Source organism: Hemibagrus wyckioides, linkage group LG10 (assembly GCF_019097595.1).
Source record: "Hemibagrus wyckioides isolate EC202008001 linkage group LG10, SWU_Hwy_1.0, whole genome shotgun sequence".
Lineage (NCBI taxonomy): Eukaryota > Metazoa > Chordata > Actinopteri > Siluriformes > Bagridae > Hemibagrus > Hemibagrus wyckioides.
In genome coordinates this window covers 1,852,501-1,870,000 of record NC_080719.1, presented here as the reverse complement: position 1 = coordinate 1,870,000, position 17,500 = coordinate 1,852,501, and the positions used below count along the sequence as shown (strand labels likewise).

At 40.7% G+C, this 17,500-nt stretch overlaps 1 protein-coding gene across 5 annotated transcripts in view; it reads left to right on the top strand.

Moving 5' to 3' along the window:
* sox6 (SRY-box transcription factor 6) overlaps nt 1-17,500 on the top strand; it is a 170,881-nt gene that overhangs the window by 26,349 nt on the left and 127,032 nt on the right. For 3 of the 5 annotated variants that reach the window (XM_058400755.1, XM_058400753.1, XM_058400752.1), the window contains one exon: nt 13,538-13,588. The exons of the other annotated variants lie outside the window; for them this stretch is intronic. In XM_058400755.1, coding sequence (XP_058256738.1) covers nt 13,545-13,588 — 44 coding nt within the window. In that variant the 5' untranslated portion in view covers nt 13,538-13,544. The remainder of the gene's footprint in view (nt 1-13,537; nt 13,589-17,500) is intronic. 5 annotated transcript variants of the gene reach the window in all.

Here is a 17,500-nt window from a genome sequence, read left to right as displayed (position 1 = left end):
GAGCATTCAGAGCCATGAAGAAAGAGCTCCATTTAAAGACAGACGTCAGAAAAACAGGAGGCGATATACGGCTGCGGCCTCGCGCCACAATATGTCTTAAATGGCAGTTCTCTTCTCAACAACCGTAATAAAGATGATATCTGGCAAAGTGTTGCTTCTGGGTAACGTTAGGCAAACACGCTCCCCCCAAAAGTTAAGTTCACATTAATCTTTTTTCAAATGTCAAGTTGGATATGAGCCAGAGGACGGACTTATACCGTATTATATCACACCATATTAATGCGCAGGAGGGAAAAAAGAGAAAGAGCCGGTGTGTTAATTAGTCCGGTGTGAATGACATTATCCCACCTCAAAGTTCACGGCCATTCGCTAAAGCTGACGCTTTATCCCCATGATTCAAAGTCAAACACGCCGGCTCGGATTTTTATTTGTATTTATTTATTTATTTTTTTAGTAAGTAGTGTGTTAAGTCCGACTGAATGCCTGCCAGTGCGGAGAGAGAGAGCTGAATGGCGGAATAACAAAAGGACCTGGAGTGATTACCACCTTTGTGTGCCAGGCTTGTCACTCAGAAAGGGGATTGAAGTGACCCCCCCACCACCCTCACCCTCACTCACACCTTTTATTAAGCTCACAGCGTGTCCTGAAATGCTAGAGGTAGATATCACTCATCAGATTTCCGTTCACCTTACTGGAGTTACCTTACGGAACCGCCTTCGATCCGATGCATCCTTCTATTTTCTTTAATATATATATATATATATATGTATGTATATATATAAAAGCGGAATTTTCATGAGGACGTTAGGAGTTAGCGGTTGGCGTGTGCGTCTTGTCACGACCCGTGTGCTATGTGGGGTTTGTGCTGAGCTGGACTGTACGTGTAGGATGCTGTTACATGTTCTGGAGTATTGCAGCATGCTGGGAGCAACTAACACCACACAGCAGCTGTGGGCCACCCAGAGCCCCTTTATAGGCTGCGAGAATGGACACAGATATTAGGAGCTGATAAGTTGCAGGGTCAGGACTCTATTTTTGGGCATGAAGCGCTGATTGTTCAGCAGAATAAAGGTGAAAGAGCCACTGATGTAGAACAGCAAACATCAGCCCTTCGCCCCTGGAGCGCGTCCAGCCAGGGGGACAACACTGTGAGCCTTGTAGCATGTGTGTGTGTGTGTGGGGGGGGTGTATATGTGCAGCACCTTTTTTTTTACCTGCTTCAATCAAATGACTGATTTTCCACCAAACAAACACACAGGGGTTCATACACTAGCTTAAGAAAATTCACATTTCCACTGTGTGTGTGTGTGTGTGTGTGTGTGTGTGTGTGTGTGTGTGTAAGCAAGAATAAAAAATAGTCAGGATGTGAAAACTTTCTTTGATTTTTTTGTTTTATTTCCTAGTTTGATTAGTGACTGAAAAAAAGAAAAGAAAGAATAACTAAAAAATAGAGTTTTTTTTAAAAGTTTTCTTTGCAAGTTTTTAACAGACTATTTTTTACCAGAGCTCACAAGCTCACGAGTCTCTAGAAGACTGAAAGTGGATTTTTTACACTCGAGTTTTTAAAAAAAATAAACGTATTAATCCCATTTCGATGAACGACTCACCTACAATTTTTCCATCTCTCTCACAAACAATGTGTCGAATCTGAGATACACAGGACACGTAGTTGTAAATATAAATATCTGAGCGGTTTCTGCACGCTTGGCAGTAAACGTCTTCGTTCTGCTAATTGAGCTCGGTTAGCTGCCACACAATGGCGAAAGCGCAGTGTTTAAAGCTGCCAGGACGCATTAGCCGGCGCTCCTCGTGGTCTAGACTCCACGCTCTGTCTTGTCTCCTTCGTTTTAGATTCTCTCCTAAAGCCCCCGCCCCGGATTCCCCGCACGCTCCCATCAATGAGGCCTTGTGCGCTCATTAATCTGAATTCCTTAGCAACTTTAATCTGCATGTTTAATTAATCACAAAAACAAGGTGGTGAGTAATTTGGGCAAACGTGTGGCTTGTTTGTGCCCGCCGTTTAATCACTCCTGTGTGAACTCGTTTGGAAACACCTGAGGATGCGGGCGGGTGGGCGAGCGGGCGGGCGGGCGGTCGGGTGCCATCATCAAATCCACTTACCCCCCCCCCACTCATATACACCCCCTCCTCATCCCTCCTCCTCCTTCCTCCTCAATAGGCAGAATACACTCTTTGTCAGCGTGTGCCATTCATCTAATAAAGCTTTCCGGAACGTTCCGTCATTTCGCATTTAGCCTGTCTTGGGCTCTCGCGTCTCTACGGAGCCAAGGGGTCTCCGGGAATGATTTTCCGCGAGGAAAAAAATTAAATAAACAGCTCAACAGGCGGCGTAATGAAAATGAATAACCTTTGGGTGGTTATTTTCTCATCCATTATCTGCGCGTCCCCAGTTACACTTCTCCACTGACCCTCACCTCCATTATTGTCAGAGACGATGTTCAATTGGGGTCAGTGTTTTAATCTCATCAGCGAGATTCTTCTGCTCGGCTTTCTCCCGTCCCTCAGGAGGGACCCGGCAGCCTAACGTTTTAATCAAGGGGAATTTAGAATAAGATTTAATTGTCGGAAATTGAATTATTGTGACTGGGAAGATCTCAGAGGAAAATCTCTCTCAGGTGTTTCAGATGAAACCGCTCTCAAGGACTTGTTATTAGCATACGTCGCTGACTAAAAATCTGCTATTAAGCGTGTCGATCTTCTGATTTTCTTACACGAGACTCTTTAGATACACTGTTTATTAGTAATTCCACTGCTTTTGTTACACATTCGTTCGTTACGATGTCACATGCTGCAGTTACACCGTTACTAAAACACTGTTTCTTTGTTACTCAACGTGGAGTCTTTGTTACAATTCCTCACGAGTCATTAGTTACATTATTACAGAGACTTTGTTACACTCTTACACAACGTCACAGCTTGTCTTACACTGCTACAAGAAGTTTGCTACATGCAGAGCTGGTTGTTACTTTGCCTCATGGACTTCAGTTACGTTGTTGCCAGATGTTTCTCACGTGGTGACATGGTACAGTCTGCTGGTACATGGTTTCTAGAATGTTGTTACATTATGTGCTGAAAAAAATCTTTTGTCACATCATTATAAGTATTTTTACACCATGAAAAGTCTTGTTGCGTTGTGTGGAAAAACATTACATTGTTTATGTGCTGAAAAGTCTTGTTACTTCCTCATCAGGCTTTTGTTACATTGTCGGAAGGCTTTTGTCACATCGTTACACCCTGGGCAGACTTTTGTTGGATTGTTATAAGACAAGGTGCATCGTTTACTCACTAAAAAATCTTGTTACATGCTGAAAAATTGCTGCACGTTTACACACTGAAAGGTCTTTTGCTCCTCCATTATAAGACTTTTGTTGCATTGTTACATGCCGAGAAATCTTCTACATCTTTATAAGAATTTTTACACTGTGAAAAATGGAGAACTGTAATGAAAAAAGTTATGTTGTTTACTTGCTGAAAAGTCCTGTTACATTGTCATAATACTTTTGTTTCATTGTCATAAGAATTTTGTTACATTGTTACATGCTGAGAAATCTTTTGGTACAATTTTTACACCCTAAAAACTCTTTTGCTACTTAAAAAAAGACTTTTGTTACATTGCAGCATGATTCAGAGTCTTCTGTTGCACCGCTACAAGAACTTTTACGCAATGTAACGTCTTTTGTTTTTAAAATTTGCCATAAATCCTTGTGACAAAAGTCTGTGGAGGAAAAAAAATCTTTTTTTGTTACGCTGTCATTGCTGATAGGTCGGTTTAAACCCCGGTGTTTTTCATCACTGCCTTTAACTCGTTCAGGCCAAAAAAGTCTGGATTTGATTCTTAAGCAGTCGTTAATTACACGCCACTTGACATTTCCTACCGTCCTGACTCGCTCTTTAGCGTGTTCACGTCTCACTAACAGGTCGTCACTGCCTCCTTCCACCGTTTATTCTTCTCCGGTACCTCAACACGCTTTATTTAACTCTCTAAACAGCGAAACGTTGCAGCGACTTGGCCACATTCCTCCCTTTTCAGCCCACAGACGCTAGCATGGGAGGGAAAAAAGCAGCGTTTAACCTATTAGCTTTACGGAGGCACACGTCGTCGCCGCCACTGCCGCTGCTGCTACACTGAAGAACATGTCATTAATCTCCAGGCTTTTCCACAGCTGGGAAGCGTAATGCATAACTAAAAGTCCTGTAAAATGAATTAATGATTTCAACCATGAACTTTTCTCCCAAAACGCCATGAATCCTCCGGAGCTGATAATGCGGCGCTCCTCAACCCCGGGGGTGTGAAACCCGTGTTATGTCGAGAGTTTGCGAGTTAATTGATTCGCAAATTATTTAAAGTTTGTGGGGCTCCAGGGAGCGCTCGGCTCTAATGGCGCCCGTTCCCAAAGAGTAGAGCAGGGGGGGTTTGGGCATACTTTGTCGTCTTTCTGTCTTTCCATCACTCTTTTCTTCTACGAGGGAGGCTGAATTGTAATAAGCTAACAAGCTTAATGAAAGACATACATACAGAGGCCCTTTTTTTTCCTCCTCCTGTCCTTCCCCACAAAGCCTCGTCTCAGGGCCTTGAAACCTCTCGCGGTTGCAGGACGGATCGTCGACGAAGGCGGCATTGGCGCAGTAAATCCCGCGTGATTGTTGCGAGTGAATGCCTGTGCTGCTTTCGCATTGTGTCACTTCACCGAGGCTAGCCTTGGATAAGTGTCTCGCTCGAGAGAAAACAGAGAAGACCAGTTAATTGTTTTTTATTTATTTTTTTCTTTCTATTACTTCCAATGTAAGCATCCGTAACGGCGTGGACTCTGAATAACGTGCACTTTATAATAATAATAAAAAAATAATTAAATAAAAAGGACGCTTAGAAAAAAAAAGGGTGTTCGCAGACAAAGCCCTGGGTTTATCAATGTTTTTTTTTTCTAAACACTCTTGCAGCCTTGATTGCGTCGGGTTTCACACAAGGGCATAATGTACACGATTAAAAAAAAATAGGAAGAATAATAAATAGCTGCGTTCTCTAACCTGATTATTCACGCTCCCGTTCGATTCGATTCCATTTCCCGACAAAGACCTCATCCTTTAAGCGACACCCGAAGCTATGAATCTATGGCATTTATGTTTATAATACAGAAAAAAACACACGTGTTCGGGAACAATTCTCTGATTTATGGAAAAGGATTTTGTGTTCTGTTCGGATTTCATGCTACAATGTAATAGGAGAGATTTCTCTCACACAAATCCTGGCCTTGAATCGCAGGACAGGAAAACATTTGCACATTAGAGCGAGAATAATGAAGCTATAGGGGATATTATAGTCAAAGGTATTTTTTATTTATTTATTTATTTTTTCTTCATTGCAAGCCAAAGTCTCATTCTGAAGGTATTTTTTTTGTTGAGGAGAAGATGGTAAAACCATTATGAGGTTTATATATATATATATATATATATATATATATATATATATATATATATATATGTATGTGTTTGTGTGTGTGTGTGTACGTGAACCCAAGCGAGCAAAGCAACCGCACTTAATTTCTAAAAATTTTTTAATTATAAATAGTTCCCCCTCGCTCAGCTGGCGAGGTTGCGAGTCGAAGCGTACGGTGTGTAACCCGTTAAGTGGCTGCCGCGTCTCCGGGCTAATATCAAGGAGCCCCCTAATCCGAGCCCCATTAGCGAACGCTGTCATTCAGACACATGGTGTCGAGCTGATTTAAATAAAACCAAATGAAGATAGTTGTTTCTGCTCCCCTGGCTTCACTCATTGCCATAAACATATGCTCCGTGCCCCGCTTCTTTCCATCTTATTTATGACTTTAATTTGTTGTGTGTGTATGTGTGTGTGTGTGAGTGTGTGTGTGTGTGTGTGTGTGTGGGGAAGGCGGGAAGGAAGGAGGGGGGGTGGATTTGCGAGGAGGAGGTTGTGGCTGCGCTGGAAATCAAATTTAATACAATTCTCCCAGGGACCCTGTCATATAATAACATGGTAATTTCTGTGTATCCTTTTGAAAAATGAGGAAATTAATTCTTCCTGACATGTTCTAATTATTCCGGTGTGAACGGGCGAATCCTCTCTCTCTCTCTCTCTCTCTCTCTCTCTCTTTATCTCTCTCTTTTTTTTACACACACTCCCTCCCTTCGCTGCGTCGTAAGTGTGTGTGTGTGTGCCGTAGCGGCGGGCGTCTAGGTGCTAATGCTGACCAGCAGTGCGATTAATTTGAGACACGAGCAGACACCTTTCAACACACCTTCCTAATGTCGCACAAATTAATTCACTACTCGGGCGGCTCCGGGGCCCCAAGGCGGAGGTGAGACGGGATACGGGACGTATTAGTCGAGGTGTGTGTGTGTGTCTGTGTGTGTGTGTGTGAGTTCTACATGGATGCTTTACTTCAGGCAAATTTATTTTTTAAAAAAACTTTTCTCCTTTCTTTCACATTCTCTCTCTCTCTCTCTCTCTCTCTCTCCCCATGTACGATATCCCAGCTCTGTCAAAACCCTTTCACACCACCCCACGCTCAGCCAGCCGAAATGCTAATTTAATTAGTCTGCCATCAGTCACTTTTAAATACAGCGTTTTAGCTGCTAAAGGAATCTGATGTCTGGTCTCGGAGGGCAGTACAGCTGGCTCCTTGTCCCTTACGTATGTTCCCTCTAGTACTAAACATAGCCTCACACACACACACACACACACAGGTTGTTCATGTCCCATCCATGCCTGAGGCGAGGCGAGGGATTGCCTCTACGCAGCAGATGGAAATTTGTTCTCCACCTCAGTCTCAGGGTAATAGCGCATGTGCTAACGCTCAGGTGCTACAGTGAAGAAATTCGCACCCTTAACCTGCCGCCGAGTCGCACCTGACAAATTACTGCTAACAGACAAAAGTCCATGTTCTTATTGAGAAGAGTGATGTGGAAATGTATTCTTTTAAAAGAAAATGGATTTTATTATTTATATATATATATTTTTAAAATTCTCCATGTGTTACTAAATTTAAACTGAGATTATTTGCTTGCGGCATTTGTTCGCTACGTTGTTACGTGTCACCGGTGTCTTCTGATACATTGTTAGAAAAAAAGCCGTTACAGTGTTACACAGGACTGCGTCTTTTGTTACATGGTCACAGGAATCTTAGTTACATTGTTACCACAGAGACTTTCATTCAGTTTCAGTTTAATCGATTCATCGATTAATCGAATTCTTTAGTTACATTTTAGTTACATGAACAATGTGTTGTTATAAGAATTTTGTTACATTGTTACACATTAAAGAGGCTTTAGTTACATTTGTATAATTAAAAGGACCTCCTTAGTTACATTGTTACAAGAATTTTATTACACTGGTTTCACACCATAGAGACTTGAGTTACGTTTCTACATGAAAAAGGACTTCCTTAGTTACATTGTTACAAGAATTTTGTGACATTGTTACACATTACAGAGACTTAGTTACATTTGCATAATAAAAAGGAGTCTTTAGTTACATTGTTACAAGACTTTTATTGTACGAAACTAGTGCCTTTAGTTATGTTGTTCCATGAGTCTGTTGTTACATGAGACAGGGCCATTGGTACATTGTTACGCAATACTGAGGCTTTAGTTAATTGGTTACACCGCACTGCAACATTTGTTACAGCGTTACAGAGACTTCAGCTCCATTGTAACAAGAATCATGTTGCTCTGTTATACGATGAAATCTTTTTTTAATGTAGAGTTTTGTTACATGGTTACACATTATAGTATCTTTTCTTATAGTTGGTCATGATAAAGTGTAATGTTGTTGCATGGCACAGATACATTTGTTGCTTTATTTTAAGCAATACATAGTGTTCAGTTACACTGTGTTTGACAGAGTCGTTTGTTACATGATGCAGAGAATTTAGTTAAAATGTTACATGATTCAGAGTGTCACATGATACAGACGTTTGTTACAGTGTTACATGATTCAGAGAATTTAGTTGTAACATTGTAACATCATACAAACTTTAGTTACATTGTTACATCATACAGAGACTCTAGTATTTTGTTACACTGTTACCTGATACAGAGTGTTTTGTTACACTGTTACAGAGCATGGAGTCGTTTGTCACAGTCTTAGATGATACACAGTGTATTTACAGCCTAACCTCCACAACATCACTGTTACACTGGTACAAGTGTCTGTCTGTTTTTTCTTTTTTTTTGTGGAGCTGCTTCTCATTGCTAAATGTAATCTAAGACTAGTCATGTGTGTGCGTGCATATGTGTGTGTGTGTGTGTGTTCTTGTCAGAACTGATTATCCTCCTGCATTTCCCCATCAATCTCTCTCCACGAGACTTCCTCCATTGCAGTCATTGATTAATTAATGGTGTGAAATGAAAACACCCGCAGGTACGAAGCGGCTGTGTGACATGGCGTCGGAGCCACTGCTCCGGGATCCGGCCTGGAAATCAGACAGAGCGCAAAGACGAGTGGACTTTCATTCCAAACACATCCTAAAATAAAAATTCCGGGGAAAAAATAATTTTTTAATAAGATTGTACGATTTCAGATGATTTTATAGAACAGTGAGACGTTTTGTTATTTCGTTATATCGTTATTGCAAGACTGATTTTAATACGCAAATTAGCTTGCATTCTGACCAATCAGAGCTCAGTATAGGCCCTTTTTTTCCGCATACAGTGGGACTGTACTGTGGAAATTTATTCCTAATACATTTTCAGAAGAATTGATATACATCACTGAGTTTTTTGTTACATCGTTATGAACATTTTGTTATACGACACAAGCACCTTTAGTTATGTTGTTCCATGAGTCTGTTGTTACTCCTTTGTTACATTGTTACACAAAACCGAGGCTCTAGTTATGTTGTTACACAGTAATACAACCTTTGTTACATTGTTACAGAGACTTTAGTTACATTGTTACATGATTCAGTGTTACATGATTCAGATTATAACATGAGTCAGTGTTACATGATTCAGAGTGTTACATGATTCAGAGTGTTACATGATTCAGTGTTACATGACTCAGAGTGTTACATGATTCAGTGTTACATGATTTGGAGTGTTACATGTTTCAGAGTTACATGATTCAGTTTTACATGATTCAGAGTGTAACATGATTCAGTGTTTCATGATTCAGAGTGTTACATGATTCAGTGTTACATGATTCAGAGTGTAACATGATTCAGAGTGTTACATGATTCAGTGTTACATGATTCAGTGTGTTAAATGATTCAGTGTTACATGATTCAGAGTGTTACATGATTCAGTGTAACATGATTCAGTGTTACATGATTCAGAGTGTTACATGATTCAGTGTAACATGATTCTGTGTTACATGATTCAGAGTGTTACATGATTCAGTGTAACATGATTCAGAGTGTAACATGATTCAGTGTTACATGATTCAGTGTTACATGATTCAGAGTGTTACATGATTCAGTGTTACATGATTCAGAGTGTAACATGATTCAGAGACTTTACCCTAACACATTCTCAGAAGAGTCTCTATGAATAAGCTTTAATCACTTTAGCTACAATTTACTGACAAAAGTTTTGGCACTCTTAGAAAAACACAGTATAATCGTAATCGTGTTTATACGGTAGTCGAGCCGCTGCAGTGGCTGAGCTGCGTTATTGGAAGATTTAGCATGTTTAATCGTTTTCAATTCTCTGTGAGCTTCACACCTGATGGTGTTTTATGAGCTGAATGTAAAGATGCCATGAACGAATTTGGATATTTGTGGCATTAATCAAAAAAGAAAATCAGTGATTTTTGTGAATTGCGTACATTTTTTACTAAAAGGTCTATAAATGAGGGCCATTGAGTGTGTGTGTGTGTGTGTGTGTGTTTTTACTAGTACCTGCCCCTACCGTGGCATTCAAAACATCCAGGCGTGAAAGGGCCGTCGTGAAACGTCTCTTTATTTCTCTCACTCTAATTATGAATGGTGTCGGCGTACGCAGCTGGCGATGGGGCAGAAAGTCAACAAACAGGAAAGCTGCGAGACTCGGGGGTTCGAGGAGACAAACCTCCAAATTGTAATTGATTTGCAGTGTGTGTATGTTCTCCGCCGTGTGTATGTGTGTGTGTGAGAACAGAGAAGCGAGCTTTGCCATGTGCTTTCGTATCTCTCTCTCTTTCTCTCTCTCTCTCTCTGAGGCCGCACTGGCGAGCACCGCACGGATGATCCACCATCTCCTCACCACATCTCCACACCCTTTGGTTTCTCCAGCATCTTAACTTCTTGAAGAAACCAGTCATCATCAGGGTGGAAGATCTGATGCGCCTGATTTGACTCACGGCCATTTTTAAGGCTTTAAAACCTCACTTCCCCTCCTTCTTATATTATATTAGAAACAGGACGGGATTTAAAGCGCCAAGTCTTTATTATTTATTTATTTATTTATTTATTTATTTATTTATTTATTTATTTATTATCTCCGTTAGACATCAAATATCCAGTGAGTGTTAAATGAAGAGCATCTCTCCATGGAAGCTGCAGGCAAAGCTTCATAAAATGACAGAATCACTGGCTTCAGCGCTCGAGCCCACACACCCTGCATGAGTTCGTCCCAAAGTTTTAAAATATGAGAGCGTGCTGTGTGTGTGTGTGTGTGTGTGTGTTGGGAAGATGGCAGAGCGTCCAGAAGCCGTGTTAATAGCGAGAGCTTGTCGTCCATATGGTATTGCTTTAATGGACCACATTTGCTGCAGATGGCGGGAGCCTCGGCGTTTGGACACGGGCGGCTCTTGGCAGATTCCCGACGAGGAGAGAAAAGAAAAATAAAAAAGAAAGAAAACCAAAAAAAAAAGAGAGAGAGAGAGAGAGAGGCAGCGCGGCGCTCGTCTTTTAACGCTGATGTTGATCCTCCACTCTTTTCTCATTCAGCGAATCATTGCCCTTGAAAGGAGGTCTGTTCTAAATTTAAGACTTTTTGCTCTACCCGCACTCTCTCTCTCTCTCTCTCTCTTTTTTTTTTTTTTTTTAATTTTTTTTCATACATGTTGGGAGAAGAGCAAATACAATGTGGCTCAGTCACATTTTCCTCAGCTCAGCGTCCAAAACCGCACCTAACTCCCCGTGCACAGCGCTCTTACTCCTCTCCATTACCACAATACGGCTGAGGAGGAGAAGAAGGAGTGAGTGAGTGAGAGAGAGAGAGAGAGAGAGAGAGAGAGAGAGAGAGAAAGAGAGAAGAGAGAATCATCCACGCTCTCGAATCACAGCAAGTGCTTTATCCCCCCCTTTATAAAAAACATAAATAATAAGATTTAAATATTATTTTTGTCGTTTTTATCCATTTATAGCTACATTTATTCTTCCTCACCAGCTTCTGTTTATTTTATCTCTCTGTCCTGAAGAGGTTACAAAAAGCGCTGATGCTGGAGACTCCTTCCATAAGTAAACATAAACTAAACATCTCATCACCAGCCATTGCCATAGAAACGCTAACGTATCGGAACAAGCGCCAGGGTCAGAGCTGCTGTTCTAGAAAAGTACTCAACAACTGACGACCAATCAGAGTCCGGGATTCGACAAAACGTGAAATAGATGCCGTGTGTGTGTGTGTAAGTGTGTAAGTGTGTTTTCACTGACTTTAGACCAGGCTGCTGAGAAAAATTTGAGTGTGAGAAAGCGTGAGGTTTGCACGTGTGTGTGTGTGTGTGTGTGTGTGTGTTTTTAACACTCCCTTCAAGTGATGAGGAGACACGCTTGATTGGCTGAGTTGCGATATGACTGTTGTTTTCTCGCTGTGTCATAGCTTTGACACCCAGAAAACATCTCTTTTATTTCTCCTTCTTCTTCTTCTTCTTCTTCTTCTTCTTCTTCTTCTTTCTCAAACACCTGATTGTGAGAAAAGTCTCAGGCCAGACTTGTGGATTTGTCAGTGGAGCAAAAGACACTGTATCCCTCTCTCAGTCTTTCCATTCTCTCATAAGACTTTGTCTCTCACCACAGAGAGAGAGAGAGAGAGAGGGAAAGAGGGAGAGAGAGGGAGAGAGAGAGGAAAAGGGAGGAGGAGAGACATGAGCTAAATTACACCCATCTCCCTGCAGCCTGAAGGATTTAGGAAGAAGTGCAACGTTTGGTCGTCTTTCTGCTGCGACGTGTCTCGTTTCTGATGAAGGCGGCGGTGAGAGAGAGAGCGCCGTGTAACGACCTGAGACAAATCACTAATTAGCTTCAGCGCTTGATGAATTCGGCTGCCGCGGTAGCGCGTTTAACCTTAAAATAAATAAATAAATGGGAAAAAAACTAAAATAAAAATTGAGGAAATGCATCAGCTCCAGCTGTGGATCTGAGCGAGAAATGATTTCACTGTTGGGTTTTTTTATGACATCATTCACACTAATAACACTGCCAAGATAAATCATTAAGTAAGTAAAGAAAAAAAAGCAATAAGTAAAAAAAAAAGAAAGAAAAAGTAAAATTGTAAATGAATGCATGAATAAATAATATAAAAAAATTATTATATAAAAAAATATTTTTATTAACTCTGCTGAGGGTCATGAATAAAAAAAAACAGTGTGATGTAAATAAATTAATTAATTAATAAAAATGTAGACAAATTAGACAAATTGAATTTTCCCGATAAACATGCTTCCATTTGGATCATGAATAAAAAAAATAGTTTCATATAAATAAATAAATTAATTAATAAAAATGCAGATTGAGTAAAAATGAGACAAATTATTAAAAAACACAAATTAATTCATGCATTTAGATTTTTTTTAAATAATTAAATTAATTAAAGAATTTTTTTCCATAAACATGCTTTCATTTATTTTTTATTCGTTTTTTTAATCACCGTACATTTAAGACCTCGCTTATATATATATATATATTAAATCTGTTCAGTTTTCGGGTTCTGCTTAGAACCATTAAAGGTTCTCAGAGTGTTTTTTTTCCTCTGATGTATGAATGTATATATAAAGAGCAATAACAGAGACTAATGGAGAACATCTGTCTTCAATTTCCAAACACGTGCTCGTACATTTGCGGTGCGAGAGGCTGCTGAGCGAGCCGTGTGTGTGTGTGTGTGAGACATCATGACCATATTCCTGCTTGCCTGGATGGCGGACACGCTGTTTGCTTGGCACGGCGTTGGCACGGTGATGATGATGATGATGATGATGGCGCAGTGTAGGCCCCTGCGGTCGGGCTCCCAGAAGCCGCCGAGGCCCCGTCACACATGGCTGGCATCTGGAGCAGCGCGGTTCTGTCCTGTTCTGTTCTGTTCTGTTCCTCTCTTTAGCGGCGAACGCAGGGAGGGAACCGGGCACTATACGATAACATATCATCAGCTTGAGGCTGGAAAACCATACGCGCTAATGACAAATGGCTGCTTTTCAGAATCCAGTTTGTGGAAACGGGGCTTTGTTCTTTCCTGGAAGATTAAAAAAAAAGTTGATGTTCTTTCTTTCTTTCTTTCTTTCTTTCTTTTTTGTCTTTGTCGTTATGTGCCAATTTCCTTGTGCTAAAAAGTTACAATGGCTCTCTGTGTATTTCTCCTGCCACAGAACCCAAATGCTGAACATGGAGGGCTTTCTGCGTAGCAGCTTTTTACTGAGGTCAGTTGCTTTAGTTCTTATGTCCAGTGGGGGGAATTAAAAATGATTACAAAAAAATGAATAAACAAAAAAAAAATAAAATAAATCATTTGTCCTTTCATGTAGTAGTAACACCTAGCATTCTAGCTGTTGAGCCAGAGTGTGTGTGTGTGTGTGTGTGTGTGTCTGTAAGAGTGTGTGTGCATGCTCACGACGCTGCCTCAGTAAGTCGGTCCGAGTGAAAGCATGTATGTCCCGCCCCTTCCTCCTCCGAGCACCGAGAGCGAAAGACATGTTTCACTCACTCTTGACTGCATGCACGTGTCTCTGAGATTTTCTATTTCTCTTTTATTTTTATTTTCTCACCACTTCCTGTTGTGTGTTTGTGCAACAACCCCACTTCTTTATTTTTTTAAAATACTTTTTATATATACAGTTTATATATATATATATATATATATATATATATATATATATATATATACACACACACACCTCAACCCCTGCCCCCCAACTCCGCCCTCCTCCACCACCTCCGCCACCTTCCTATGATTCTAATTAAGAATTTGTGCTTGTCATTACACAGAGGAAGTAAATAAGAGCGCGAGCGTGTAGGCCATCGGGCTGTTTGTGAGCGCTGAGCACCTTCCCCCTGTCTCGAATTTGCGAGTAGCAGCCCTAATTAGCGATCTCTCATTAAAAGCAGTGACAGCGTCTGCCTTTCAAAGCTGTTGTCAGCCAAACTTTACTAAAGCTAATGAATCCCCTTTGATTTCTTTTTCAAAAGGTCATTTATTTGATTAAATTAACAGCATATATTTTCTCTCTCTCTCTCTCTCTCTCTCTCTCTCTCTCTCTCTCTCTCTCTCTCTCTCTGTGTATGTGCAGTTTGCTGGAATACAGTTAGACGGAGAAAAACATGATGCCATGATGAATGTGACTTGATTTTCAAGGACTTTTATTTTTAAAATGTTCATTTTTGAAGGTTTTAGTTGTTTATGATGTTTCTTTTTTGTAGATATGACGATATGGTTATAGACGGATCTGTGTAGAGATTTCCCGATATATTCACTGAGATACTCACGCTGTGTTTGTAGTGTTCGTATCGAAGAAGCACGTTTTATTTTTTGTTTTCTGCGCGCCTTCAGAAGTTTTATCTGTCGTCACTCGTCTGCGGTTTTAAAATCCCACCTGAATGTTAGAAATAATCGTATTATTAATTAAAAAAAAAAAGGCCCAGGAACGTGTTTACACCTTCACCCTCATTCGAACTGACAGGGACTCATGAATATTCATAATTATGCAAATTTCCTCTGCTCCTGCCTTCCTGAATAGCCTGGCATCAGCTAACTTAGCGGTTAGCCGGCGACTTCGGGAACGTTGTTGTTTCTTGCTCTTTTTTTTAAATTTATAACCCGACGATCCTTTGGAATGATAACGTTACCGTGGCAACCATGAACTTGCTAGTAAGAGAGCTTAGCGTGATGCAGAAGTTTTTTTTTAGAAGGATTTGATCGGGAATGCTTTTTAAGTTTTTAACACGAGATTTAGAGCTTTTAGATGTTTGGAAGTTCATGAAAAGCAAAGTTTCCTCTGTGTTCTCCGGTTTTCTTCCAAAACCAGAAGTGCCCCCACGTCTAATCCCAGCGTTTTTCCGGGACAGACTCCAGAACAGAACCAGGATAAATGAATGAACTCATCACCATTTCATCAGCCGCAATCCGTCTCGCTTAATCCTTTTCCTTCACTTCTTTTCCTTCCTTTGAAGTCTCATTTTATTTGGAGTAAAAGCATCATTGGGGGATTTACTTTTAGTTCTCGCTCGACTGTTTTTTGCAAGTTAAAACGCGGGATTTACAGAGATGGCGCGATGTCGAGTTGGAGTAAAATCACGCCGGGGTAAAGCCATCAGACTCGCTTCAGGATCGATCACCAAGCTGGTCTGAGCTCCTGGACGGGGTGTTTTATTTTTATTTTTATTATGATTATTATAAAGTCAGAATCCTGCGTAAATATCCGGTCAGGTTTAATTCCGCAACTCCGTCTTTGTCCTTTCTTTTTTTGAACTTCACGCAGTTCTGACGCACGGCCATGAAGAACTCGAAAAAGTGCAACGTGTTTTTTATTATTCTCCTCTCATGAAAACCCTCTCCTTAGCAACTAGACCTGCAAATAAACCCTGCAGCACGTCGTATTTATCTGCTGCGCTGTAAAGGAAATGATCGCAAGCAGAGAGAGAGAGATAGAGAGAGAGAGAGAGAGAGAGAGAGAAGGAGAGCGAGAGAGAGAGAGAGAGAGAGAGAGAGAGAGAGAGAGAGAGAGAGACAGATATCTCTAACAGCCGCCGGACTAATCCCCCAGGATGGGACCTCCTCCTCCTCCATGGCTGTCATTATTTGATGTAATGAAAGGAGAAAGTGTGTAACAGTGAGATTGTTAATTAATTTACTCTAACAAGATGAAGATAAATGAAGCTCCACTCAAGGTGGACCGAGCGAAAGGGGGCCGGCTTTACATTCTTTCTCTTTTCTCTTGTTCTCTTGTTCCGTTCCTCCTGGCCTGGCTAAGCCTCTCTCTCACACACACACACACACTCACACACACACAGTGCATCAGTAATGTTTGAAGCCGTATTAGAAGCACTTGTGGGTGTGATAAGGGGCGGAGCAAGATGCATAGTGGGTGTGGTGGTACTTTATTATTATTATTATTATTATTATTATTATTATTATCATTATTAGCAGGTCACATGACCATGACATTTACTGTGTTCACGTAAAAGAAAAAGCTTCTCAGATGATTTTTCTATCTTTTCTGCATTAGACACAGAAGACTAATCCCGTCTGAATACGGCAGGATTTATTTATTTATTTATTTATTTATTTATTTATTTATTTATTTATTTATTGGCTTTTCGCTTTGCTTAATTCAAATTTATTTTCTTTCTAATTCTTTATTTTCTTTATTTCATTCTTCCATCATATCCGGATCACAGAATCTGATTTTTAGAAGGTTTCAAAAAGGCTGCATTATTTACAAGGCAGAAAAGTGAAAAGAAAAGCCCCAAAACTTTTTTTTCTTGGTCTCTCTTACAAAAATGAGAGTAGTTTCAGTATAAAAGTTTCAGTTCTGTGGTGTTGATCTTGTGGACCTCGGAGGGACGATCCCTCTCCGGTGGCCCGAGCTCTCGGGATTAGAAACGTCCGCCTTCTCTGTAAAGACCTCATTCTTGTTATTCTTGCGGAATCTCTCGCTCCGCGGTGCATCATTATTTTGCAAATTTCCGATTAGCTCATCACGACGATGTCGGCGTAAACGAATCGTAGCTAATTAGAGGGAGGAGAGAGCGCCGGCGTTCCCGCTTAAGAGTTAAAAGGTAGGCACTTGATGAGCCAATAATATGAAGAAAGGTGGTAAAAAAAGCAGGGATTAGCCCTAGTGTGTTGCCGTAGTAACTTCAGCGTCCATCTGTGAGGAGAACAATGAACTTGTGTTTCTCTAACACCACCTTGCCTTGAAAAAAGAGAGAGGGAGAGAGAGAGAGAGCTGAAAGGGACGAGACCCTTTTTAAAAAACAAAGTGGAATCGCGGGCTCTTAGCTACGAGAAAGATCTCCGAGGGACAGAAAGAGACGACGGCGAGGTCACTCTGTAATCCAAGGACAGTCAAGTCCACGTCTGCTCTAACAATAGCGGCCTGTCTCGGGCTTTCAATTAAAACCGTTACGTTCGTTATACACCGACATACAAATCCCTCACTTCAAGAAGGAAAAAAGAACGAGTGTCATGCTTCAGAAAGAGGGATGAAGAAAAACTTTTCTTTCTTTTTTAACATAGGTGAAATAAACACAAAGCAGATTCACGCCTGAGAAAAAAATAAACATTCGGACGAAGATCCGATCCGATCCGAGAGAGGAAAGGAAAGGAGGTGAAG